The sequence below is a fragment of the Baudoinia panamericana genome (assembly GCF_000338955.1).
Source record: "Baudoinia panamericana UAMH 10762 unplaced genomic scaffold BAUCOscaffold_14, whole genome shotgun sequence".
Lineage (NCBI taxonomy): Eukaryota > Fungi > Ascomycota > Dothideomycetes > Mycosphaerellales > Teratosphaeriaceae > Baudoinia > Baudoinia panamericana.
This window is the reverse complement of record NW_006911270.1, coordinates 798465-821679: the sequence shown is the minus strand read 5'-3', so window position 1 is coordinate 821679 and position 23215 is coordinate 798465. Positions and strand designations below refer to the sequence as shown.

At 54.5% G+C, this 23215-nt stretch overlaps 8 protein-coding genes across 8 annotated transcripts; 3 read left to right on the top strand and 5 right to left on the bottom strand.

Moving 5' to 3' along the window:
* Positions 1–155: 155 nt before the first annotated feature.
* BAUCODRAFT_39031 (uncharacterized protein) lies at positions 156–3101 on the bottom strand. The gene has a single exon (XM_007682748.1). It carries the CDS (start codon positions 3008–3010, stop codon positions 491–493), a length of 2520 nt encoding a protein of 839 aa, XP_007680938.1. The 5' UTR covers positions 3011–3101; the 3' UTR covers positions 156–490.
* Positions 3102–3464: 363 nt separating this feature from the next.
* Positions 3465–9273, bottom strand: BAUCODRAFT_152247 (uncharacterized protein; the record flags this gene model as incomplete). Its single annotated transcript, XM_007683081.1, has 4 exons — positions 3465–3521; positions 3578–5944; positions 6016–8501; positions 8559–9273. 4 exons carry the CDS (start codon positions 9271–9273, stop codon positions 3465–3467), a joined length of 5625 nt encoding a protein of 1874 aa, XP_007681271.1.
* A 203-nt stretch (positions 9274–9476) lies between these two features.
* BAUCODRAFT_152246 (uncharacterized protein) lies at positions 9477–11058 on the bottom strand (the record flags this gene model as incomplete). Its single annotated transcript, XM_007683080.1, has 2 exons — positions 9477–9748; positions 9801–11058. The coding sequence occupies 2 exons, from the start codon at positions 11056–11058 to the stop codon at positions 9477–9479; spliced, it is 1530 nt and encodes a 509-aa protein (XP_007681270.1).
* A 621-nt stretch (positions 11059–11679) lies between these two features.
* Positions 11680–13295, bottom strand: BAUCODRAFT_39029 (uncharacterized protein). The gene is made up of 2 exons (XM_007682747.1): positions 11983–13295; positions 11680–11933 (listed from the first exon to the last, which is right to left on the bottom strand). Exons 1-2 carry the CDS (start codon positions 13145–13147, stop codon positions 11908–11910), a joined length of 1191 nt encoding a protein of 396 aa, XP_007680937.1. The 5' UTR covers positions 13148–13295; the 3' UTR covers positions 11680–11907.
* Positions 13296–14639: 1344 nt separating this feature from the next.
* BAUCODRAFT_78815 (uncharacterized protein) lies at positions 14640–17172 on the bottom strand (the record flags this gene model as incomplete). Its single annotated transcript, XM_007682815.1, has 2 exons — positions 14640–16106; positions 16234–17172. The coding sequence occupies 2 exons, from the start codon at positions 17170–17172 to the stop codon at positions 14640–14642; spliced, it is 2406 nt and encodes an 801-aa protein (XP_007681005.1).
* A 176-nt stretch (positions 17173–17348) lies between these two features.
* On the top strand, positions 17349–18711 carry BAUCODRAFT_39026 (uncharacterized protein). Its single transcript, XM_007682746.1, has 2 exons — positions 17349–17827; positions 17881–18711. The coding sequence occupies exons 1-2, from the start codon at positions 17502–17504 to the stop codon at positions 18575–18577; spliced, it is 1023 nt and encodes a 340-aa protein (XP_007680936.1). The 5' UTR covers positions 17349–17501; the 3' UTR covers positions 18578–18711.
* Positions 18712–18805: 94 nt separating this feature from the next.
* BAUCODRAFT_309494 (uncharacterized protein) lies at positions 18806–21565 on the top strand. Its single transcript, XM_007683079.1, has one exon. It carries the CDS (start codon positions 19034–19036, stop codon positions 21125–21127), a length of 2094 nt encoding a protein of 697 aa, XP_007681269.1. The 5' UTR covers positions 18806–19033; the 3' UTR covers positions 21128–21565.
* A 438-nt stretch (positions 21566–22003) lies between these two features.
* Positions 22004–22576, top strand: BAUCODRAFT_79427 (uncharacterized protein; the record flags this gene model as incomplete). The annotated part of the gene is made up of 1 exon (XM_007682860.1): positions 22004–22576. A coding segment is annotated over one exon (573 nt), but the record flags the coding sequence as incomplete, so codon positions are not given.
* Positions 22577–23215: the final 639 nt, after the last annotated feature.

Sequence of the window (23215 nt, the reverse complement as noted above, 5' to 3'; positions counted from 1 at the left end):
CCATAAGTCCGAAGACGGAGACAGATGTAGTCTACTCAACGTGCTATGTCCGCACCTCCCTTCCCCCTGCGACTGTCTACCACGCAACATCAACGGTATGCATGTTACTCCGAATGCTAATTGAAACAACGAATTCCGTGCTGACAGTCACACAGGCTACTGCATCGGCTTCAACGTGGACAGACCACGAATTCCATTTTACTCGGACATATATGACAAACACGATGTTGGCTACCTGGACATCTTATTCGACCACCACGCCTCCGGTATGCGAGATTGCTTGTCACAACGCTGGCGGCTACTTTGGCGCTGGATGGGTGACTACACGGCAGTGGTGATACTTTATGGCGCGACGGTTGCGTGGCCGACCGGGGACTCTTATATGACATGGACTTGCGAGGCACCCGCTGATTGGTAGGAATCGTGCAGTGTGTCCGTAAATATAGCTACTACGATGCTCCAGACAAGCGTTCGAGATCGACCAGTTCAGTCAGATGATGTGGAACGCTCTTGTCTTATGCCCATGATCCTTTTGACGCTTGAAGCCTTCACCAGCCATCATTCCGTGCACGTAGGACTCGCCAATAAAGACATAACGGTCAGAACTCTCCAGAGACGTTGGAAGTGAGGAGACGTCTTGCGGTCGTTCGTCCGGGTCTTCATGCAAAGCCTGGCGCACACTTGCCTTTATGTACGGTGAACCAGGGATAGCAGGTTTGGTAAAGGAGCCCTCGTTGATTCCCTGTTCCGTAGAGTCAACGTCGGATGGTGGGGCATTAGAGGAGGCCTGAGAAAGCGAAATCTGAGGCGTAGCAGGACCTGCACCTCCTGCGTACGTTTTCGACGACGCTGTGCTCTCAGGTTTCATATTCGATCTTGAGCGAGACGTTGCGGCATCTGCTTTACGCTTCTTACATCTCCTCAAGACCACAGGTACACTGCAACCGTACAATATGCAGATCAGATCACCCACTTTCGCAGTATCGGGCACCAAGGCAAGCAGTTTCTTGGAACCTCGCCTACCTTCAGTGGACGCAAGAGAGCGGTCCCAGACTACTGACTGCACGCGGTATAGATACTCGGCAGCAATAGAAGGACACTTAGGAAACGTCAAAAGTTCGGTGGTGTTGATTTTACCCCTCCTGCTGCGCTGTTCGAGCATCCAATTGCAAGCGAGCGGAAAGTACGGTGGCGGATATTGCTTGCCACCAGGCGCTCGGTCAGCGACAAGCGTTCTCCACAATTGCTCTGGCACTGGATCAGCTCTTTCGTAGCCCAGCAATTCGAGCCATTCAGGTGGGATTATGCCGTCCACAGCAGTGCTGCGCTTGACCCGTATTGCGTCGAGCACAAAGCCCGTGACGATCAAGGTCCGATCTCGGATGAAACCCATGGGAGGATAGAGCTTGGTCTTGCCACTTGCGCTGTAGTTCTTCGCGCCGAGACCAGGTGTACCGACCAGTGAATCTGCGCGTACCCTAGCATAAGAATTTGAACCCTTCCTCTTTTCAAAGGGCGCATTTGACAGCTGAGGTATCCAGGAGGGCAGTGGTGGTGATCCGCTAAGAGGCTCAGGAGCCCACGGGTGGCATATCAGATCTAAGGATCTTGAGCGCGACATGGCGAACACGAGGAACTGAGAGAAGACATCGTATACGTCGGCGCTATAGTCGACAGTGATGGGATGGGGCTGCACTTGGAAATGCATCAGCTTGTTTAGACTTGACTCTGCCAAAACCTTGCTCAAATCGGAAGCGGATCGTTTAGGCTTCTGTGCCGATGAAGCTCGGTGCGGTGGCCTGAGGAAGTTCTCTTGCACACCAGCAGCCGTTGGCTGCTGAGATTCGTTGTAGTCATTCTGTGTTGGTTCTGGTGACAAGGGTCCCGGTGATCGCGCAATCCCTCTGTAAGTGTACTGCGAGTAAGCATCGGGGTACTGCGATGGCTCAGGATCGATCTCTGGAGATGAAGTCGGCGTGGTCACCACTGGGTGCATGGACATGGCTGCTGACTCTCTTGAACCGGGCTCGGCGTCATGCGAAAGCCACAGCACAGCGTATATGGTGTCATGTGGCGACCCGGCTTCGAACGACGGGAGCGTAGAGATCAGAGCCTCGAGTGACAGTAATCTTTCCAACACCGCACCGTCCTCCGATTTGCGGAAAAGGTTAGTGGTAATGTTCACCAACGATTTAGCGCCCGACGCCTCGACTTCTCCCAGGAAGTTTGGATGGTTGTGAAAGTCTTTTGAGCTTTGGAACAAGTGGCGCAGGTCTCGATGCCTTGCCACAAACAGCGCAGTAGCTGTGGAGAACTCGGGCCAAGAGACAGCATTCGGGCCACAATACAACATGGCCTTTCTGGCAAGAGCTATCTCTTGAACGATCCATCTTCGACTGAACCACGGGCGGTGCATGAGGTTGTGGAGTGCTGCCCAGTCGGCCGGTGTACCCGTATCCTGTGTCAAGAAGTCGAACTCTTCGAGTCGTTGCAGCTTTCGTACGAATTCAATGGCACGACTGCTGTTATCTTCTTCACGGCCAAGCCACACACAAACACTTTCTGCACGGTTGTAAATCATGGCCATCTTCTGGATCTGCTGGTTCTTCTCCGGAATGTCTGCCTGGTTGATCGAGATGGCATCGGCCCACACCAGACACGATTCGTCAGCGTGAAGTTCCTGGCGTAACCGTATGAGGGCGTCGTATAGGTTATGTTTGATGCCAAGCTCGGAGAGGCTGCCGTTGCGCTGCAGGACGCGGACATGGTATCGGTGGCTAAGATCTGATCCCCATGTGTAGCTCAACGCACGGTACGGCGGTGCATTGGGAACAGTCACACCTCCTTCACGTGACACAAACAATTCCGAGCCTACATCAGCATCGTCGTCGTTATCGGAGAGACGATAGGTGTGGAGCGTGCCGTGAAGCTCAGTCTCTGCACCGCCGGCTTGAAGCTGCAGCAGACGGATCTCGTCCGCTTCGAGTGCTTCATATTGGTATGGTTTCATCAACCACCAGATCAACACAACTGTATTGCACCTACGGAGAACACATTGTCGAACGTGATGATAAATGGAACACAAGACTGATGTGGGCGCAATCAAAAGGTTTGATTGGCTTGGCAAGGGGCCTCTAATTGAACCCAATTTTTCTACCTACCTTATATGCAGTCAAATACCGCCACTTTGAAAACATACAAAAAATCGCGCTGTTGGAAAATTCGTGATTGCTAAGAGCTAGTTGTTGTATGAGGTTGAGCACGTTCATTTTGCCGCCCCTCCAGCCATTGTACGCCTTTCAATATAGCCCTGCTCGTCAAAGTACCTCGACTCATACAGTCTCCCTGAGCGTGAACTGGTTTCTTGTATCCCCGGACAATCTTCTGTCACTACATGCAATTTGTAACGCCCCCGCTATGCGTTGAAGGACTTTTCTAATGATACATACTGATCCCTCCACGCTTCAAGGTGCCATAACCAGCGCAAGGAGCGCCATTCTCACAAACATGCCGTATCGCATCTGTTATCAATGTTAGCTCGACCATGGAGACTGGCGGAAAGGGAGTGTCAGCTTACTTGTCTGAAGTACGCCGCCCTTGGGTCGTCGTCAACGTCCTTTGACAGCTCCATGTTCCTCGGCAGCGGATGCATTACAATCATCTTCTTCTTCGCGTCCCGCAGCGTCCTCGCATTGACGATCAGCTCATCCTTGACCATCTCGTACAAGTCCTGGTCTTCGAAGCGCTCCTTCTGCACCCGAGTGCAGTAGAGCACGTCAGACTTGGCCACCATCTCTGGCGTCAAGCGATCGGACTCGATGGACAGCTGTCCGCGCGCTTGCAAACTTGCTCTGACTTTGCTCGGAAGAGCGAGCGAGGCGGGGGCAGCCAGTTGAATGGTGACGTTGTAGTGCTTGAGAATCTCGCACAAAGAGTGTACTGTTCGGCCGTACTTCAGATCTCCAGTGAACGTAATGGTAAGACCGTTGACCGTACCCAACTCTTCGCGGATAGTGAAGAGGTCTAGGAAGGCCTGGGTGGGATGCTCGCGAGTGCCGTTGCCAGCATTAATGATGGGGTGGTCGGCGTACTTCGTGGCAATTTCCGCGCTGTCGTTGTCCGGATGGCGTAGAACGATGGCATCGCCATACATGTCCAGGGTGCGGATAGTGTCTTCGAGGCTTTCGCCCTTGCGTGTGCTAGAGTGCGACTCGTTGATCATGACGGTTTCACCGCCGAGGCGCTTCATTGCGGTGTCGAAGGATGAGGATGTGCGCGTCGACGGCTCGAAAAACATCAAGCAGAGCACACGACCCTTCAAGATATCAAGACATCCGTCACGTTGCACTCCGAGCCTCATCTCCGCGGCAACGGTGAAGAGCAAGTGTAAGTCCTCTCGCGAGAACTGCTTGACGGACACTATGTCTTTGCCCTTGAACGGCGACATCCTGAGGAGTTCTGGTAGTGTGCGAATAGGCTCCGCCTGCGGGAGGATTGCTGGCGTAGTTGGCATTTCCGAGAACGTCATGTAGTCATTCTTGGTGATGCTCAGATCGTAGTTCCGCGAGATGGCCTCGATCAATATCTTTGCGATCTTCACGTTGGTGACGAGGGGTGTCTGGTAGTCAACTGCCATTCTTCGGGTTCGATAACCCTTACTGACATAGCTCGCCGGCCGCCTGAACTGATTGTTGGAGGGCAGATTGATGTAAAGGTCGATGAGATTGTTCGCCAAGGCGTGGGTAAGCGAGTATTCCTGCCTTTGGCCCTCGTCGGACATGGCTTCGAGGAACGAGATGGGAATACCGTTGTCCTTGTAGAAGTCGAAAGTGTTTCCTGTGCCGTACAACTTAAAGCCCATCTTGTGCAGCTTCTCCACTGCAGGCAGCAGCTCTTTACGGTCCTTATTAGGCCCGATTGACAGGAGGACGTTCTTCTTCGGTAGCTTGAAGCCGGTGGATATTAAGCCCTTCAAATAAGCCTCATACTTCGTACGGCCGAAGCAAGCAACTTCGCCAGTCGAAGCCATTTCTACACCAAGCACCGGATCAGCTCCAGATAGTCGAGAGAACGAGAACTGTGGCACTTTCACACCCACGTAGTCCGGTGGAACGTCGAGTGGCGGATATTCACGCACTGGAATGCCGATCATAGCCTTCGTTGCCATCTCGATCAGATCGAGGCCCATAACTTTCGAAACAAATGGGAAGGACCTTGATGCGCGCACGTTGCACTCAATCACTTTGATCTCGTTGTCTTTCGCAATGAACTGAATGTTGTAGGGCCCCGTAACATTGAGCGCGTCACCAATCTTGCGCGTGGCCTCTTCGATCTTGCGGACCGTTTCCGGATCAAGATCCTGGGGTGGGAGGATCAGCGTGGCATCGCCAGAGTGAACACCAGCATTTTCAACATGTTCTGAAATGAAGTGGCCGATCATGGTGCCGTTGCGAGCGACTGCATCCATCTCGATCTCTTTTGCTTGCTCGATGTACTTTGTGATCACGACCGGATAGTCCTTGGAGACTTCCACCGCTCGTGCAAGGTAGGAGGCTAGGTCCGGCTCGGAGTATACCGTATTCATCGCTGCGCCAGACAGTACGTATGAGGGTCGGACAAGCACCGGATACTCGACCATGTCGCAAAACGCTTTCGCATCTTCGATGCTTGTAAGCTCTTTCCATTGCGGCTGATCTACACCAAGGCGGTCAAGCATGCGTGAAAATTTATACCTGTTCTCGGCGGTATCGATCATTTCAGGGGAAGTGCCGTAGACCCTGACGTTGGCGCGGTACAGAGCGAGGGAGATGTTGTTGGGCGTTTGACCGCCCATCGACAAGACGACGCCGCTAGACCTCTCCAGTTGGTAGATGTCGAGCACGGTCTCGAGAGTAATGTTCTCGAAGTACAGACGGTCGGCTTCGTCGTAATCAGTGGACACTGTCTGCAGAAGGAAGGGGAAGATGTTAGCGACGTCCCTGACAATAGGCAGAGGAGTACTTTTCGCTTGCGTACCTCTGGGTTGTAGTTCACCATAATCGTCTTCATTCCAGCGTCTCTCAACGTGCGAACCGCCCGAACGGAGCACCAGTCGAACTCTACCGATGAGCCGATGCGGTATACACCCGATCCAAGTACCATTACACCTTGGTCCTCGAAGTCTATGTCGTGCTCCGCGCCGTTGTAGGTTGTGTAAAGGTAGTTCGTATATGCCGGGAACTCCGCAGCCACTGTATCGATCTGCTTGACAACAGGCATAATGCCGTACTCCAGTCTTGCGCGGCGTACATGCTGTTCGTTACTTTCCCAGAACAGAGCGAGCTGGCGATCCGAAAAGCCCAGCTCCTTCGCGCGCCTGAAAGTTCTAGTCGGCATGTTGTCGACATGGTAGTTCTTCGTAAGCTCCCTTAGCTGCTTCCCGAAGTCGCTCAGGCCTTTCAGCCTGTACAGAAACCACTTGTCGATCTTGGTCATCTGCCAAATCTTCTCAACGCTGTAGCCGCTGTGCATGGCGTTGGCAAGAGCAAACATCCGCTGGTCCGACGGTGTCTGAAGCTCCTGGTCGATCGACATAAGGGCCGTAGTTTCATTGAAGCCGAGATTGCTCGGATCGACCGAGCGGATAGCTTTCTGAATAGCTTCTTCAAACGTTCTCCCGATCGCCATGACCTCGCCAACACTCTTCATTGACGATCCCAGTAATGTCGAGACTCTCGTGAACTTCTTCAGATCCCATCGCGGGATCTTGACGACCACGTAGTCCAGAGACGGCTCGAAGCAGGCGCACGTGACTTTCGTGACTGTGTTCTTAATCTCGTTGAGTGGAATGTTGAGGCCAAGCTTCGCCGCAATGAAGGCCAGTGGGTATCCCGTTGCCTTCGAAGCCAGCGCGGATGATCTCGAGAGACGTGCATTGACCTCGATAATGCAGAACTCTCTGCTGTCCGGGTTGAGAGCGTACTGTATATTGCATTCGCCTATTACGCCTAGATGCCTAATCACCTTCGTCGCCGTTGATCGCAGCATCTGGTAGTCTTCGTCGGACAGCGTTTGCGACGGAGCCACGACTACAGAGTCGCCTGTGTGTATGCCAAGTGGGTCAAAGTTCTCCATGTTACACACTGTGATGCAGTTGTCCTGTGCATCCCGGACAACTTCGTACTCGATCTCTTTCCAGCCTTTCATGCTGCGCTCGATCAGTATCTGCGGGCTGACTGCGAAGGCTTTGTTGCAAAGCTCGAGCAGCTGCTCCTTGTTCTCTGCGAAGCCGCTGCCCAAGCCACCCAATGCGTAGGCGGCTCGAATGATAACTGGGTATCCGATGTCCTCGACAGCATCAAGTGCCTCTTCAACGTTGCTAGCGGACTTTGACTTCGCACACGGTGCGCCGATGGACTCCATGCTACGCGCGAACAGCTCGCGGTCTTCAGTCGTGATGATGGTTTCGATAGGGGTTCCCAACACCTGCACCCCGAGCCCTTCGAACTCGTCCTTCAGTTGGATCCCAACTGACAGCGCTGTCTGGCCGCCGAAAGTGACATAAATTGCATCCGGTCGCTCCTGCTTGATGACCTTGCGTACGAAGTCTGCATTGACCGGCAGGAAGTACACTTTGTCTGCAAGACCCCTCGAGGTTTGAATGGTGGCAATGTTCGGGTTGATTAGGATCGTGTAGATGCCTTCTTCCTTCAAGGCCTTGATAGCTTGACTGCCGGAGTAGTCAAACTCTCCGGCCTGGCCAATGCTAAGACCACCGCTACCGAGCACAAGCACTTTCTTCGGGTGCAATCTTGGCCGCCTGGCAGCATTCTCTGCTGCATCGCCGCCAGGGAAGCTGACGGGCTGCGCCATCACCCTCGGATCGTCAATCGCGTTCATGATGGTCTTGATGAAAACGTCGAAGAGGAACTCGGTATCGCGCGGTCCAGGCGCACTTTCGGGATGGAACTGTACGCTGAAGTAAGGACGGCTGACGTGGCGGATGCCTTCGTTGCTGTTATCATTGGCATTGACGAATAGCTCTCTCCACGCTTCTGGCAGCGTGTTCGCATTGACTGCGTAGCCGTGATTTTGCGAGGTTATGTAGCATTTACCAGATAGCAAATTGGTGCATGGGATGTTATGACCGCGATTACCGAACTTCATCTTCAGAGTATCCGCACCTGTGGCGCGGGCGAGAAGTTGGTGGCCAAGACATATCCCGAAAATAGGGGTCCGTGCCTCGTCCATTGCGGCCTTGATATGATTGACAGTGTCTGCCATCATAGCGGGATCACCTGGTCCGTTGGAGATGAATAGACCGTCATATTCCTTGCCAGCCAGCTTTGGAAAGTCATAGTCCCAGGGCACAACCTCAACCTCCACGCCTCGATTGATCAGGCAGCGTAGTTGATTGTACTTCAGGCCTACGTCCACGCACACCACACGCACAGGTCTACCAGACGGATGCTTCAACGCAACGGACGCACTTGGAGAATAAATCTTGGGCTTGGACGTTGAGACTACCGAGGTATCAGATTGTGCTGGACTAGAACTACTCTTTGGCAAGACAAGCTTACCGTCCGCGACCAAATTCCGCGTATTTGGATCCCACCAATCAATCTCTTCGTAAGTGCTGACCTCCTTCGTCTTCCTCGGCGTAAAGTAGCCGTTAGGTCCATGTGCTCCGTTAACGGTTAAGCGGCCGCTCACAGCATGTAGATTCGGTGTCGGTACTGGCAAGGGCGTGCGAACCGGTGTCATCACGCCATTGGGCGTCAACGCGCCAGTAACACTGCCGTCAGGGACTTGCTCCGTGCCTGTCTGCATCAAAAGCCGACCCAGCATGCTGCCCTTCTCCCGGATCCTCTTCGTCAACGCACGCGTGTCTACACCGCATATTGCTGGAACGTTCTGCTCTTTGAGCCACGTTCCTAACGAGGAGTTGGCCAGGTAGTGTGAGTATGTCTCGCCAGCATAAGAGGCCACAATCAAGCCGGCAACATGTATCTCGGCAGCCTCGAAGTAAGCGGGCAGGTCCTTGAGTATGGGATCGTATTCGTCACGAGGCGGCACACCGTAATTGCCGACCAGTGGGAAGGTCACAACGAGTATCTGTCCACGGTAGGAGGGATCCGTGATCGACTCTGGGTAGCCAACCATGCCCGTTTGGAAGACCAACTCTCCGGCGACACTGCGGTTTGCACCGAAGCTTCGCCCTTCGCAGAAACGAATGATGTGCTCTCCATCCTTCACCTCGAGAGCCATCATGCTCTCGGCCTCCTGGTCCGCCATCTTGATTGAGCTTGCTCGTGAAGCAAGATGTCGGACAAGGAAGAAGAAAAGCTTGGTGCAGAAGTGTGCATGTCAGAATGGAAAACGCTCGAGCACGAGCACGGGCCACATTTGGAAAATCTGGAGTAAAACGCGTGTGGCGCGTCGTCGCCCACTTCCATTTACGCTTATAAGAATACTAAGCACTACTCCGCTCTCTGTCGTCACTCTGTCCGCTTGGCAATACGCGGCAGGAGTGCCCAACACCCCAACATGAAGCAGTAGAAGCCAATGCACACGGGATGTAGGACCCAGGTACCAAACGCTTGCGCTAGCAGTCCCGTGAGAAACGGTACCACAGCGCCTCCCGAGGAACCCGCCCCGGCGATAAATCCAATGGCAGTCGTTTGCAGATTACCAGGTAGGAGTCGAGTGAAGATTGTCTGAGCGCACGGATACACCGGACCCAGCAGCAAACCGACGATTGCTACGGCAACTACGTCATGTGTTAGACAGATACAAGGATTTGGGGACACGGTAGCACTCACCAGAATCACCAATCACATTCGGAACGAACCACGCAATGAGCTGAAACACGATCACACCCGCTGTCAGGCCGACGACATAAACCTTCTCGCCTATACGGTTTGCCGCATGGACCAGGATAAACCTCCCTAGAGTGATACCGGCCCAGAAGCCGGAGGTTACGTATCCCACCTTCGCGGGGTTTCCGTCGCGATAGTTTATGAGATACGAGATGAACCATCCAGACTCCGATACTTCAGCACCTTGGTAGGCGAAGATGAAGAGCGCACCGATGATGGTCGTTTTATTTCTCAGTGCCCAGCCGAGCAGCTGAAGCTTGGTAGGCTCGCCCATCTCGGCGGCGGCTTGGCGGCTTGCGAACTGCTGAAGACTATTGCTGAACTGCGTGGTACCCTCGTTCTCGTAATTCCAGAAGGACCAGCCTGCGAAGCAAAAGCACACAATGCGAACGCCAATCGTGATGAGGTAGAAGCGGCTCCATAGTACGCCACGCGAGACCAGTGCGGTCGCAATGATAGGACCTACGATCCCGCCGATACCGTATGATCCGTGGGAAGCACCAAGAATAGCTGTCGAATTTGCCAGGTTCGCGCAAAAGACGTTGTTCAACGCAAGGTTCAGTGCATAGCCAAAACCGATTAGGAAGAACGCCACCGCAACTGCTGGGAACGGTGGCGAGCATACGATCATCACGTAGCCTGCAGTCATGATTGTCTCAGAGATCATCAACGCCCTGGCACGACCCACTCGGCCATGCAGAACATCTGTGCAGAACGCTGCAAGTATGAAGCCGACAGCGTTGGCAATCCATATTGTTGACACGACGGCGTAGCCTATATGATAATAGGCCTCCATGTACGGTAGTAATGCACCTGGAGCGCTATCGTTCAGTCCATTGCCAAGGTAAACGAGACACGCCGCAAGTACGCGGAACCTGTTCATCGGCGGATATGAGAAGCTTGGAACCATGCTCGTGACTTCGTGCTGTCTTGGGGTAGGTGGAAGGCTTGCCTCTAGATCTTGGGGTGACGACGGGGTATGAGCTCCTGACTTTGCTGCGGCCGGTTTCTGCGGCTCAGCTGGACTGATTTCTGGATTATAGTGTTGTGCACTGCATTTGAAGTGGCCATAGTCAGGAAGTTCGATAGCTTCAAGCTCCTTGTCGTTTGGCGCCCGCTGCGGTGTTTTGGCAACATCTGGACTGGCCACGTTCATTCTTGACTCGACTCTAAGACCTGCAGCAAACGCGAAGGTAGCCATGTTTCTCAGCTTTAGCGATGATGCTGTGTGTCAGTGATGGTAATGAAAGTAATGAGGAGATGGACTTAAAGTAGAGTACTTATATCGACACTGTGAAGCACCTACGAGTCATCTAATGGTCAGAGAGTCGGCCACATTACCCAGTCGGTATATCTGATGAGTGTGGTAGGAGTCGGATGACGGTTTAACTGAAGCGGAGCTGCACGGATTCGGACTTGCCGCGGCGGCTTGTCTTTTCCGTCATTGTGTACGCTGTGCGGACCGCCAAAACCTGCGGTGCCGGAGGTGCGTTGTCACTCGTGCTGACATTGTACGCGCACAATGTAGCCTTCTGCAGATCGAACACCACAATAGTGTACATCACAAAAGCTTGATGTACTGGAATTCTTACAGTATGTGTAGACGCTGCGATACCGGTCATCTCCGCTGCGGAAGGTTCCGAGCAGGAGGTGGACACAACGAGTCTCCATTATGGTAGTCGTGTCTCTCTCACTTTGTCCAACAACAGTCGCGTGTTGGCAATTACAAGGACAGCTCTATGTCCCAAAGTGGTCTTCTTGGTACCTCTGCTACGGGCAGTGGTCCTATGCTGGGAGAGTAGTCTTAGGGGACGCTCTCACATCAGCCCCCACAAGCGAGAGCATATTATCACGGCTATGCCGCCACATCATCGTATTGTCACCGCAACAGCCGACCATGGAACCAACGGTATAAGTTTTTGTTCTTCCAACGTATAGAAATCAAAGCGAAATCGTTAAGCATGTACATTAGATCTCACCAACTCCGGTGGGTGATCATGCTCAATCTGCTACGCAGCCACCATCCAACGCACCGCTACCATTATGAAATTCAGTTAATCTCGATGAGGCCGGGACCTGAATAGACTATTAGCAATGATCTCTCCCTGAACGAGCTGATACTCACCGAAGACAGTGGCACCGGCAACCGCATCAACACTGGCGAATGGACCGGCATTTTTCGTCACGGCGGCGATGGTAAGACCATCCGCGACCAAGTCAAGTGCCGGATAGTAGGCCTGGAATGTCGCCTTGTTGCCAGATACGACCAGGTTCTCGATCGGCTTCACAACGGGTACATTTTGCTGGTTGATGAAGACAACGCTGTAGTTCTTGAGGTCGGTGATGGTGCTGTTGACCTCAAAGTTGATGTACTGGTTGCTCAGCGTGATGTCCTGAGAGTTCACAATGAGCTTGCCGAAGACCGGAACTGCAGCGAAGAGCGCAGCATTACCCGGACCGGGGCAGCTGCCGGGGACTACGAAGTACTGATTAAGCAGCGAGAAGAGAAACGGACCGGCGGATCGCGTCAGGAAGGGGTTGGAAGACGGGATGAGGTCAAGCAGGCTGCGGTAGAAGCCATTCTGCTCGCCTTCCTGACCGATGACGGAGCCGATGAGCGCGATGAACTTCTGGCCATCACCGTCGGCATCGAGAGCCACCTGGACGTCCTGGAGCGTGCCGAGGACGACATCGGTGAACCTACGGGCGGTATCGATGGCGGAGTCGAAGTCGAACGACGGGAAGACATATTGGCAAGGCTGGATGGGCAAATTGCCGGAGGTAGTGAGGATGCCATTAGCACCGAGCGCGTGGAGCTCTTCTTGCGCAATGACGGCAGTCAGAGTGCGATTTACGAAGTCCTTGAGAACCTTCTGCTGGATCTCGTAGCCGGGGACGTCGTTCGTGATGTTCGAGAGAAGGGAGGTGAAGAACGCAACTTCGGAGATCTCGTTGAATGCAATCGCTTGGAACAGGCCTGCGGTTGTGGCATTGATGGAAGTGGGGAGCGCGCCGTTGGGCAGGGTGCCTTGAGCCGCAAGCTCAATCTGGAGGAGGGAGTCGTTGCTCGGATTTGGGAAGCCGTTGGGCAGCGGAAACTTGAATGGAACCTGGCCGCTGCTGCTCGGGGTCGCGCTGGCATAGCTGCTGGAAGAGGTGTGTGTAGGCTGGGCCCAGCCTGCAACGCTGCTGCTTGAGCTGCTTCCGCCGTAGCCCCAACCGTTCATCGGGCCCCACGGCGAGGCGGCGGCGGCGCCCACGAGAGTGGCGGAGATGATCGTGGAACGCATTCTGGTGGTATTGTAATGAGTGTGGGGCAGTGAAGTAGAAATGTCGACACCAAATCTTGGTGTTGGAACAAGTAAATGAAGCTTTGCGTTGAGATGGAAGTTGTCTGCTGGTGAGTGAGTGAAGTGAAGCAAACCTACAGTACCTGGCGAACACGATGATATATACTGAACTTTCAAAGGAGACTCGTGGTAAGGAAATATCGTTGCACTCACCATTCGTGAGTCTGATGGAGCGTCAGCCGCCCCAGAGTGCATTCTTGTCACCGAAAAGGAGCGGCCGACCTAGGACGCGTTTGCAATGCGGCGTTCTGCGCATGTCAGACTCGCGAATAACCATCCAATAGCCTACCTCCATACTAAGTAAGCTAGCCGTATGCAGCATTTGGGGCACCGTGTTCTTTCTGGATGAAGGGGAGCGTCCTGCAGGAACGCTTCTGACAATGCTTATTGTGGATAGGCGCTCTGGGGCATTGCTTGGGGCTGTGAGCACGCGAGGCGGCAGCTAGAAGATCTTACCTCGCGCAAGCCTCCCCGATGTTTGTCACTCCGCAAGCCGTGCCAGGACAATTATAGTCCACTCATGCCAGGCGTGACTTTCCATCGAGCCATCTCCGGAGTGAGAACTGACGGACATTAAACCGTGTGCGTCAAGAGGAAGCACGCACCCTACACGTACTCGCACTTGTCGAAGACGCACAGCAGTTCAGCTGCGCCGCGGCAACGCGGGGAAGCTTGTTTGTGTGACTACCGACTCAGGGTTTTGTCTTGCGCTTGTACGTTCAGCCAGCCATCATTGCTGCCACAAGGCTGCAGGTTGTCCTGAAGCACTCGTATGCGAGGGTAGTAAGGTCTGAATGATGTCCAGCGCTGCGCATGTTGCAAGCCGCCCGAACTATTGGCCGCTTCAATTTCTACCCGGTGGATCAGTGCAACCTCCTTCTCATCTCCTCACAACCACAAGTGAGAAAACTCTCGGCAGAGTCAGCACCACCACGTACACTCTTCCCAGTAGAGCACAAGACCTCGCAGCTCCAACCTATTGTGATCCACGCTTGCAGCACGCCGTAAAACCATCACAGAACGTAACTCTGAACAGGAGACTGAAGTACCAGAGCGGTGTAAATGACGTGTTGTGCAGTGCAGTTCCGACTCTGATCCAGTTTTGGTATACTCACCGGTCTCGAGACCAAATACAGGGAAGTCGAAGAGCTTGACCTCGGTCGGTGGGATTTGCCGTTCGCTGCTCCCCAGTCCATCTGCTGACTGACCAGCCCTAAAACCATAATGCGGCCGGTCTATTTTCGTGTCGACCCGTGGGCGAGCATTCGAAACAACAAACATGCTGGCCACGTGGTTGTTGCTGCTCGTTGTTCTGATAAGTCTATCGTGGAACCAGTGTTGTGTTTCTCTGCAGAGCAAAGGAACGGTCTGCAGGCCACATAACCTCAAGCCGTCAAAAGGCGGGAGGCTCCTAGTGTTGACCGCCTACGCGTCACCCCAACATCTTCAATACCTCCACACCAGCCTGCAACACTGCGGCATCGCTCCTATTCTTCCTAAGCCCTTCTTTCACCACGTCAACCCCGCCCACTTCCCTCACCATCTCTGCCACATTCTCCCTAACCACCCTCTCATCCGCACCAAGCGAATTCTTTAAGCAAACCAAGCCTCTGATTACCACCTCCCCACTCTCATCCGCACACATCCTCACCACAGACTTGACACCCTTCCGCTCCCCCAAGCCGACGAGAGCGCCGACAGCATCCTCTCCCCACTCAGTAAGCATAGCCACCGCCCCTCCAGCCGCCCGTCGAGTAGCTAGGTCCTCGACGTCCGTGAGCGCTAGCAAGATCTGCAGGCGCCGCTTCGCATCCTTGGATCCTGGGTCTGCGAAAGCGGCAGCGCAGCTGGGCGAGGCCATAAGATTGCACACCAGCTCCACGGTGGCACGTTGGATTAGCAGAGTTGGCGAGAAGAGCAGCTCCTCAATCGCCTCGAAACAATCACGAATAATGAGCTCTCGAGCTGCAGGGTCGTCCATAGACGCCAAGTTCGTCAGTGCAAGTAGAGCTTCGAAAGTAGGCAGGCGGTCGCGGTCTTCACCCTCTGCGTCCGGAGGCTTCAGAAGTGGGATCAGTGCGCTGACGGCGGATGATACTGGCAGAGCGGAAGTGAAGACGTGTGCCGGATTCAGCGAAATGAGGAGGCGGGCCAAGGCATGTGAGGCGGTCTTAGCAGTCTCGGTATCAGTAGCGTTGGCCACGCGGTCACGGCTTTGTAGTAGAAGTTTCACAGCTCCCTGCTGGGCCATCTTAGAGCGATGCTTCTGCTCTTTTGCGAGTGCTAGCAGTATGCGAACGATGAGTAGGATGTTAGTCGGCGAAGCGGCGACCTGTTTCGAGCACGCAACCAGCGCGGCGACAATATCGGCATCGAGCAGCTTCTTGCAACGAGCCGTGACATGCTGCTCGTCATCCAGTGGATCGTCTTTCGTAGGTTTCGATGCGTTTGCGTACGCCTTTAGCTGCGCCATCTTCTTCTGCTCGTCCGACTGCACTTGGCGATGTGCCGTCAGGTTCGCAAAGATCGTCAAGCAACCGAATAGAGCGCCCGCCTCCTTTCGGAGTGCGTCGGTAAGCGAGCGCAATAGTGTCGCGTCATTGATGATCTTTTCCTTGGTGGTTGGCTGCAGTGATGCGTATGCGAGACCCTCGATAGCTCGCTCTCGGTCCGGCTTATTGTGTATTACCATGTCCGAGAGTGAGGAAGTGACATCGTCTATTGTGTCATCACACATCTTCGTTAACAGAAGTACGGCAAGCGCACGATTGGGATTCGACAGTTCTGCTGAGAGCTTGTTCAGCCAGTTTGTACAATGCTTCTTGATCGCTTCACGACACGCCCGGTCGACGCAAGCCGCATTGAGCAGCTCAAGAATCGCTTTCTCAAGGACGCTCGGCTCACTACGTATAGTCAGGCATGTCTGCAGGTAAAGTGTAGTATTCGTAGTAATGAACAGCACCTTTGCACGAAGCAACAACGAGAATCAGAACCTACCTTCTCGGGCCCGCCGTCACGGCCAGTACCTTCTCGGCTCTATAAACGAGCTGCTCAATGACACCATCGGTCAAGAGCAGCTTAGCAGCCACAACGGGCAACAGCGGAAACACCATGGCCGCGGCCGACAGAGCCGGAATGAGGTCCTCGTCACCGCCAATCGCTACTCGTGACCTTACGAAGTCGGCGAAGAAGCGCTCGCCTTTCTTCTTGGTCACTTCGAGCATCTTCGAGGTGGTAATCATTCCTTGACTGCGGAGGCTCTCCTCGAGACGTAAGTCCAGTGTAAGGAAAATCGCAGTAGCAGCATCACCATCAAGTAGGTCCATGGCGTTCTCTGGCTGGACAGCGAGTTGGCGAGTAATACCACGGAGGGCTCGTGTCCGAGGCGTGGTCCCATCGCTACGTTGCAGCTGCTCGATACAATGGCAAAACACTGCTTTCTGGACCGTGGCTTGCTGGTCGCTCGAGCTCCATAATGGACGCTCAAGAATGACAACGACCAGGGCGTCGAAGGCTCCAGCGCCTACGTGGAACATCTCGGCAATGACTGTCATACTATCTGACACGAGCTTGGCAGCGATGGCTTTCCGGGCCTCATACTGACAATGCACCAGTAGGCTGAGGAGCTCATCGCGGCGTGAGATCTCTGGTTGGGATTCGATGAGGAGGGTGTATGCTTCAATCGCCTCATCGCTAGAAAACTGCGTATACCTGATCGCTTTCACGGCGTTGGGAGCGTCTTCCGGGCGACCGGTCACGACGTATCGTTGTACTGAGAGTACAGTAAAGCCATCCGGAGCGTTACTCGACAGTCGCAGCCATCGCTGCTTGACCGCGTCGCTACTGGAGTCGATCTGGGCGGCTTCACGGAGGATGCTGGCTGCCTTGGCTTGCTCGTGGTTTCTCAGGGCATCGTCCGCCAAGGTCAGTAGATGCGCGAGCCTGTCCTCCACCGCCGAAGTCATGCCCGGCGCACATCATCAGCACCGTGTCGCGCACCTGTTCTGACTGTTGCGGTGCCTGCCAAGTCAATTGAAGTGGGTCGGCATGACGCGTGAGGCTGCGGCTCTACCGGCGCGCGTCGTGTGTTTTGCGGGGGAAAGCCTTGGATGCCGTTGTTTGTGAGGAAGGCAGCGGTCATCCACACGGCAACCGCCATGCATCCTCCAAAGCGGACAGTCACGCGACATCAGCAGGCTTGCTATTGCCTGCCGTCTCTTCGTTTGCCTTCCCTCCCTGCTCAACGCTAGTGACCATGTGATCAAGCCAACACCATCTCTACCTCCGCCTCGCGATGGAAGCCTTCTCTGCCCGGTGCAACCACCTCGCCCGTCCATCTGCCTTCAACACCACCCTCGCCGCCGTCCTCGTTGCCGGCATCCTCTTCTCTTACCTCCCACAACACATCAAGATCATCCGGCAACGCACTTCCGAGGGTCTGTCGCATTGGTGGGTGTTACTTGGCGCTCTAAGCTCCATCACCGCTCTCGGCAACATTGTGACGCTGCCGGCCAGTCGCGCAGATGTTGCGTGCTGTAAGGAGATCAGTGGAGGAGCATGCGCGGCGGCATTGTTAGGCGTTGCGCAGATAGGGATCCAGTGGATGTGTTTCATGTTCATGTAAGGCCTTTGGCAACGAAGGCAGGCTTGGTGTGCTGATTGGACGTGAACAGTGTCATGCTCTTCCTGATCTTCTTTCCCGCCAAACAAGAACAAGACTCCCGCAGTCCTACCGCGCCGCACCGCCGCGATGCCATTCTTGTAGGCTCAGCAACTCTACTAGCGCTACTGGTCACTGGAATCGTCTCGCTTGCGTTGGTCGCAGCTTATCCACAGCGAACACAAGCGTGGGCCGACGTCCTCGGGTCCATCTCTGGCGTATTGGCTATGATCCAATACGTCCCGCAGATTTACCATACCTACCGCCTAAGCGACATCAAATCTCTGAGCATCGCTACCATGCTCATCCAGGCACCAGGCGCATTTCTCTTCGCATTCAGTCTTTGGCAACGCGTAGGCTGGGAAGGATGGAGCACGTGGCTCGTGTACGTTGTTACGGGACTACTACAGGGTGTACTTCTCGGGCTGGCGGTGTACTTCCATGTCACGAATAGGAAGGCGCGCAAAGCGCATGATGACGACGGCTTCTTCTCGGCAACGGTTGACGATGTCGACGGTGCGGCGGTTGGCGCGGAGGATGTGGATGAGCGGACTGCGCTGCTGAGCAATGGTCGCAAAGGCAGCACCAAGAGCCGACCAATTACGAGCACGCAGAGGAGTGATGCTAGTCAGAGGCAGTTGGGCATGCTGTATGCGGCAACGCCTCCGGAGCATGATTCTGACCGGAGCAGCTCTGGACGAGGCCCATGAAACTTCTGCGAGCTAAAAGTCTGCCTTCGCATAATAGCAGGCCGGGTGCATCTCCTTTTACTTCCACTACTCCTGCGGCGTCGTTTGCCGCCCGTCTTGTGCGTGCTGACAGCCTTACTCTGCAGGTATGTCGGAATTGAAGAATGCCAAGCATTCCTCGACAATGCCCAGTGATCCAGGACTAACCTTCCATGAATGTTATACCACGGATAGAACCAGGTTCACGAACAGTCACAAAGGTTCTGTACTCGACACGGTAGAGTATGTTCTCATTGTCTCCTTGTTCCGTTTCCTGCTTCTCTGCGCAGCATTCCCGACCCGCATGCGGCGAAATGCGACGGAACAGACAAAGAACCGGAGCTCTCTCAAGCAACATGGACGGGCTCGACAACATCGTGTCCACCATGCCGACCGCAAGGGGTCTTCGTAAACCGAGCCTAATCTCTGCGCGACACCATGCACCCGGTCGGCTACACCAGTGCGGACCGCCTCGAGTCGCCACTCAACGAGACCTTCCTACCATCCAGGGACAGACTTATTGATACGGAGACGGACCAAGATCTACCGCCAATGCGGGCGCAACGGGAGCTACCACGCAGTAGTCGTGCCGCAGAGAAGGCGCCAACTGAGCCGCCAATAACCTATGATCCTACGCGGCCAAGCAAGTTGGCGGATCGCAGGCACAGGAGTCCGCTAGCTGTTCGCACCTCCGTGGCGAAGGCGCGAGTAGGCGGCGCCGTTGAAGGCGTGGCAGGGAAGGACGATGCGGTCGAGGTTGATGCCGAGGCTGCAGAAGCGCGAACCCCGGAGGAGGAGGAGCCGTCGTCCGGCGACCTGCTGTTGCGTTTGGAGTCTGTAGTGCCGGAATTGGCGGGCTTGATGAGGCAGCGCATTGAGGAGAAGAATGGAGTCATTGAGCGATTGATTGGCATGGTTGCTACGGAGCAGAAGAAGGGCGCACGTTCTTCGGCCATTGGCGAGAATGAAAGCATGGTTAGCGAGACGGGCGTACGTGGGCCGCTTACTGCGTGGGCAGCTACGAATAATGCGAACAACGGCCAGGCTGCTCTCGAGAAGCTGAATGACATGAATGAGTTGTTCGAACAAGCGCCACTGAAGCTTCAGCCACTCCAAAGCGCCCAACATGCCCTACCAAAGCAGCCCGGGCAGCGCAGCAATGTCAGCGAGAGCCTTGAGATCAAGATCAAATTCAAGCTCGCGCCGGCAGTCTATCTGCTAGCCCAACCGGATCCCGATGCCAGAATGGTGGCCTTAGCTCTCGCCGCCGTACGCTCCGCCTGGTACCTCGCCCGCGAGCATGCAGATAAGCCGCTCATGGGAGTCTGCGCTTACTACTATGGTGTCTGCAAAGTCGCTCGGTCCTCTCTTGACGGCAAGCCAGACGGGGCAGCGATAAGATGGTTTGAGAGTGCCATCACCGATGCACAGGGCCATCGGGAGGCCGAATGGGCTACCCAATGGTCCGCGAAGTATGCAGAGGCGACGAAGAAGGAAGGAAGTGTGAGCAGTGGGAGTACTGGGAGTTGGCTCGCTTTCGCCGCGGGAGGCAAGCGTACGGAGAATTCGTTCAATGTTTTCAAGACGGTCGATTATGATGTGAGACCGGGAACGGCGGACAGCAAGGCTAGCGGGGTCAGTCCGTCTGCGATGCAGCCACCGGACAGTGCTGGCAGCTGGGTGTCGTCGACATGGAAGGAAGTAAGTCGACTGATGAAGGGTCGCGACGATGACAGTCCGGTATCACATCCGTCTGCGCTGGAGAAGCCTCTCGCCATCACGAAGCAGAAGCCAGCTCCTCTAGCTGCGACGGGCATCCGTCAGCTTACGCAGCTACCTCGTTCACAGGCGCACCTGAAGAAGGCGAGAGGAGGTGAGCGGATTCCTGACTTTAAGAGCGAGCATACGGAGTCCGAAGATTTTGACCACCATGGCTTGACGTGGTCGAAGAGGCGCCCTTTCGGTAAGGGGGAGGTTCTGCCCGGACAGACGTTTGACCTGGTCGACAGTCCTGTCACCACGAGTGACTTCGACCCGGCAACAGCGAGCTCTGACGACAAGGGCAGATTCGGCCCACTGCGAATCATCAACGGTTCGCCTACAACATCATCACTACCCTTCGGACTGCCTCATCCGCCCAAGACAAGCCCAAAGAAGGCGCCAGAAGCAGGTGCCTTACCCACGTACAACCAGCCACTTTCGTCGCCCCTGATCTCGCCACGTGGCCACTCGAAGAAGAAGTCCTTGGCCTTCTCCCTGGCCTCGGGCAGCAAATCGAAAGAAGGATCACCGCAAGCTTCGCCGAAAGCTACGTCGCCGACGGCTACTGCCAGCGACCTCGCACGTCGGGCTAGTCGTGCGTTTCATATGGCGATAGTATCGACGGGGAGGGATGCGCGAGAGGGTCCGCCGGACGAGCATTTATTGGCGGAGGAAGGGCATAGTCCGTACCGGAAGACATTCGCGAGGGATGAGGGTGACGAGCATCTGGCACCTAGGCAGGAGTCGTATAGTGCTGAAGAGATGGTGTGATAAGACGGAATGAGATTCGTAGAAAGAGATTACCTGCCGCGCAATGCTCGCGTGAGTTAGAACAGTTGTTCGGGTCTTCGTTGGGAGAATTGGTGATGCTATATGTTTTATGTTTGGAAAGTTTCACGTGATACGTTATGGGCAAGGTTGGTCGAACTTTCGTGCTCCCGATTGTTCAATCAATTCTAATCATCATCAGGTGTCCGAGTGGTTATGGAGCTGCGTTTAGGCCTACCTAAGCAGAATCCGCAGTGGCTTTGCCTCGTGGGTTCAAAGTACGTTGCTTCACCAAAAATGTATATACTGTGCCTTTGCTAATTGTGTGAAGTCCCACCCTTGTCAAGATCAACCGCTTCTTTTTGCCATTATACCGTACTCGTCAATCAGATCAAATTCTGAATGCATGTACTCTTGGTGATTGGTGCCGCTTCTCACTTGTGAATGGCCAAACCCTGCCGTATTCCGTGGCGCCGCCTACGGCACGCGACCCATCAGCTAGCAGCAATGACAATTCTCTCGAAAGAAGTCTTCGTCTCCAGCATCGCCTGGTGCCGCCTCTATATAGTGCAACATCCCTCAGTTTATGGCAGTGCCCGGTAGCTTGAGCACCGAGGGCAGCAACCCTAGCGCTTACATCTCTTTAGCATGCTGAGACTCGGCGCAAGGCTTATTCGCTTGGAGACGTAAGCGAGAGGGCTGCGCAACATGCTTGCTCTTCTAGGTCCGCTTCACCTAACCATTGATACGGATCTATGTAATTTGTTGCGCATACTACTATACTGTAAGGCAGCTATTCTTTTGGTAAACTCTCCTTACTTCTACCCCCACTAGACCGTCCCTTTAACCCGGCGCATTCGCGTCCGTACAGCTGCAAGCATGGGGAGGAAGACTGTCTACACGAAGATTACGCCGCTTCCTTCGAACGTACCGCGACAGCTCGCAATTGATATGCTTCATTCGCACGAGGAAGTCATCAAGCTGAACCCTTTGGTGACGGGCGCCAAATCCATTGAAGCTCCACGCGACGCAGCAACAGACGAGTTCTACTCGCAGTGGTATGAGATAACGGAGATCATCACATGGGCCTTTGGTTTGAAGAAGAAGATAGCGTTCAGGGGTGTGTTTCACGACCTACCCGGAGGCATGCAGTCTCATGTATATGCGCCTATGGGTGTAGACTTGCGGAACAAGTACAGGATAGGCGGAAACCAGCCTGGCGAGCCAAGGGAAGCTCGGGAGCTAGGCGTGGACACACCACTCGACGGCCTGTATCTTCGAGAAGACGTCGAAATCATGTGTAATGCCGCGCTTCTTGGATTCGTGAAGAAGGAAACGAAGGCGGCAACCGGAACCATGATTGATCGACTTGCACGGAAAGCTGAACTGCTGGATGAGGGCAAATTGCATGCAATGTTCGAGAACGGGAAGCTTAAAACAGCGAGGCCAAGCGGCGAACCAACCTTCGCAGACAGAGGAATGCCATCGCCTTCTCCGTCCACTCCGAGTAGTTTCCCAGCCTCTGAGCCCAGCCCTGGCCTTGTGAAGCGAGAAACGACTTTCACGTCTGCTGGCGGTATGCTCTCTCCAGCGCTGGACTCGCAAGGGTTCGGCAGATATCACGACGTCAAGCGAACTCACAGCCAAGCCCAGTCAAGACATTCTACCTACGTTCCACAATATCAACAACCGGGTTACAACGGACCAGATTATGCTAAACCTGGCGCAGAGCTCTCTAGCATGCCGGAAGCGACCGAGATGCCAGGGTCATTCTACCACAACGAGCACATGCAACAGCCGGGTCTCTACCCACCACCATTGAAACCACAAGGTCAAGTCTTCCGGTCTGAACTTCCGGGTGATATGGTGTACTCCACGCCACCACCTTCGCAGCAACAAACACCACTCATGTCAAATCCATCACAGATGCATTATCAGGCGTATCAACCTCAGGCAAGCCCACAACCAAATCCCCAGCCTGACCAGGCGACTCGGGCTAGGGCAAACTCGACGACCAGCAGTAGTTACAGCCCGGATGCACATCAACAGCACTTCCACCAACAAGCGCAGCAACAGTATCAGCAACCGCAA

What these genes read in the sequence shown, in the direction of transcription:
- BAUCODRAFT_39031 (XM_007682748.1), bottom strand. Translation starts at nt 3,010, where the DNA reads ATGAAACCATACCAATATGAAGCACTCGAAGCGGACGAGATCCGTCTG.
- BAUCODRAFT_39029 (XM_007682747.1), bottom strand. Translation starts at nt 13,147, where the DNA reads ATGCGTTCCACGATCATCTCCGCCACTCTCGTGGGCGCCGCCGCCGCC. An exon ending in TGCCGGTGCCACTGTCTTCG is followed by an intron (nt 11,934 to 11,982) that starts GTGAGTATCAGC and finishes TAGTCTATTCAG; the next exon opens with GTCCCGGCCTCATCGAGATT.
- BAUCODRAFT_39026 (XM_007682746.1), top strand. Translation starts at nt 17,502, where the DNA reads ATGGAAGCCTTCTCTGCCCGGTGCAACCACCTCGCCCGTCCATCTGCC. An exon ending in TGGATGTGTTTCATGTTCAT is followed by an intron (nt 17,828 to 17,880) that starts GTAAGGCCTTTG and finishes GGACGTGAACAG; the next exon opens with TGTCATGCTCTTCCTGATCT.
- BAUCODRAFT_309494 (XM_007683079.1), top strand. Translation starts at nt 19,034, where the DNA reads ATGCACCCGGTCGGCTACACCAGTGCGGACCGCCTCGAGTCGCCACTC.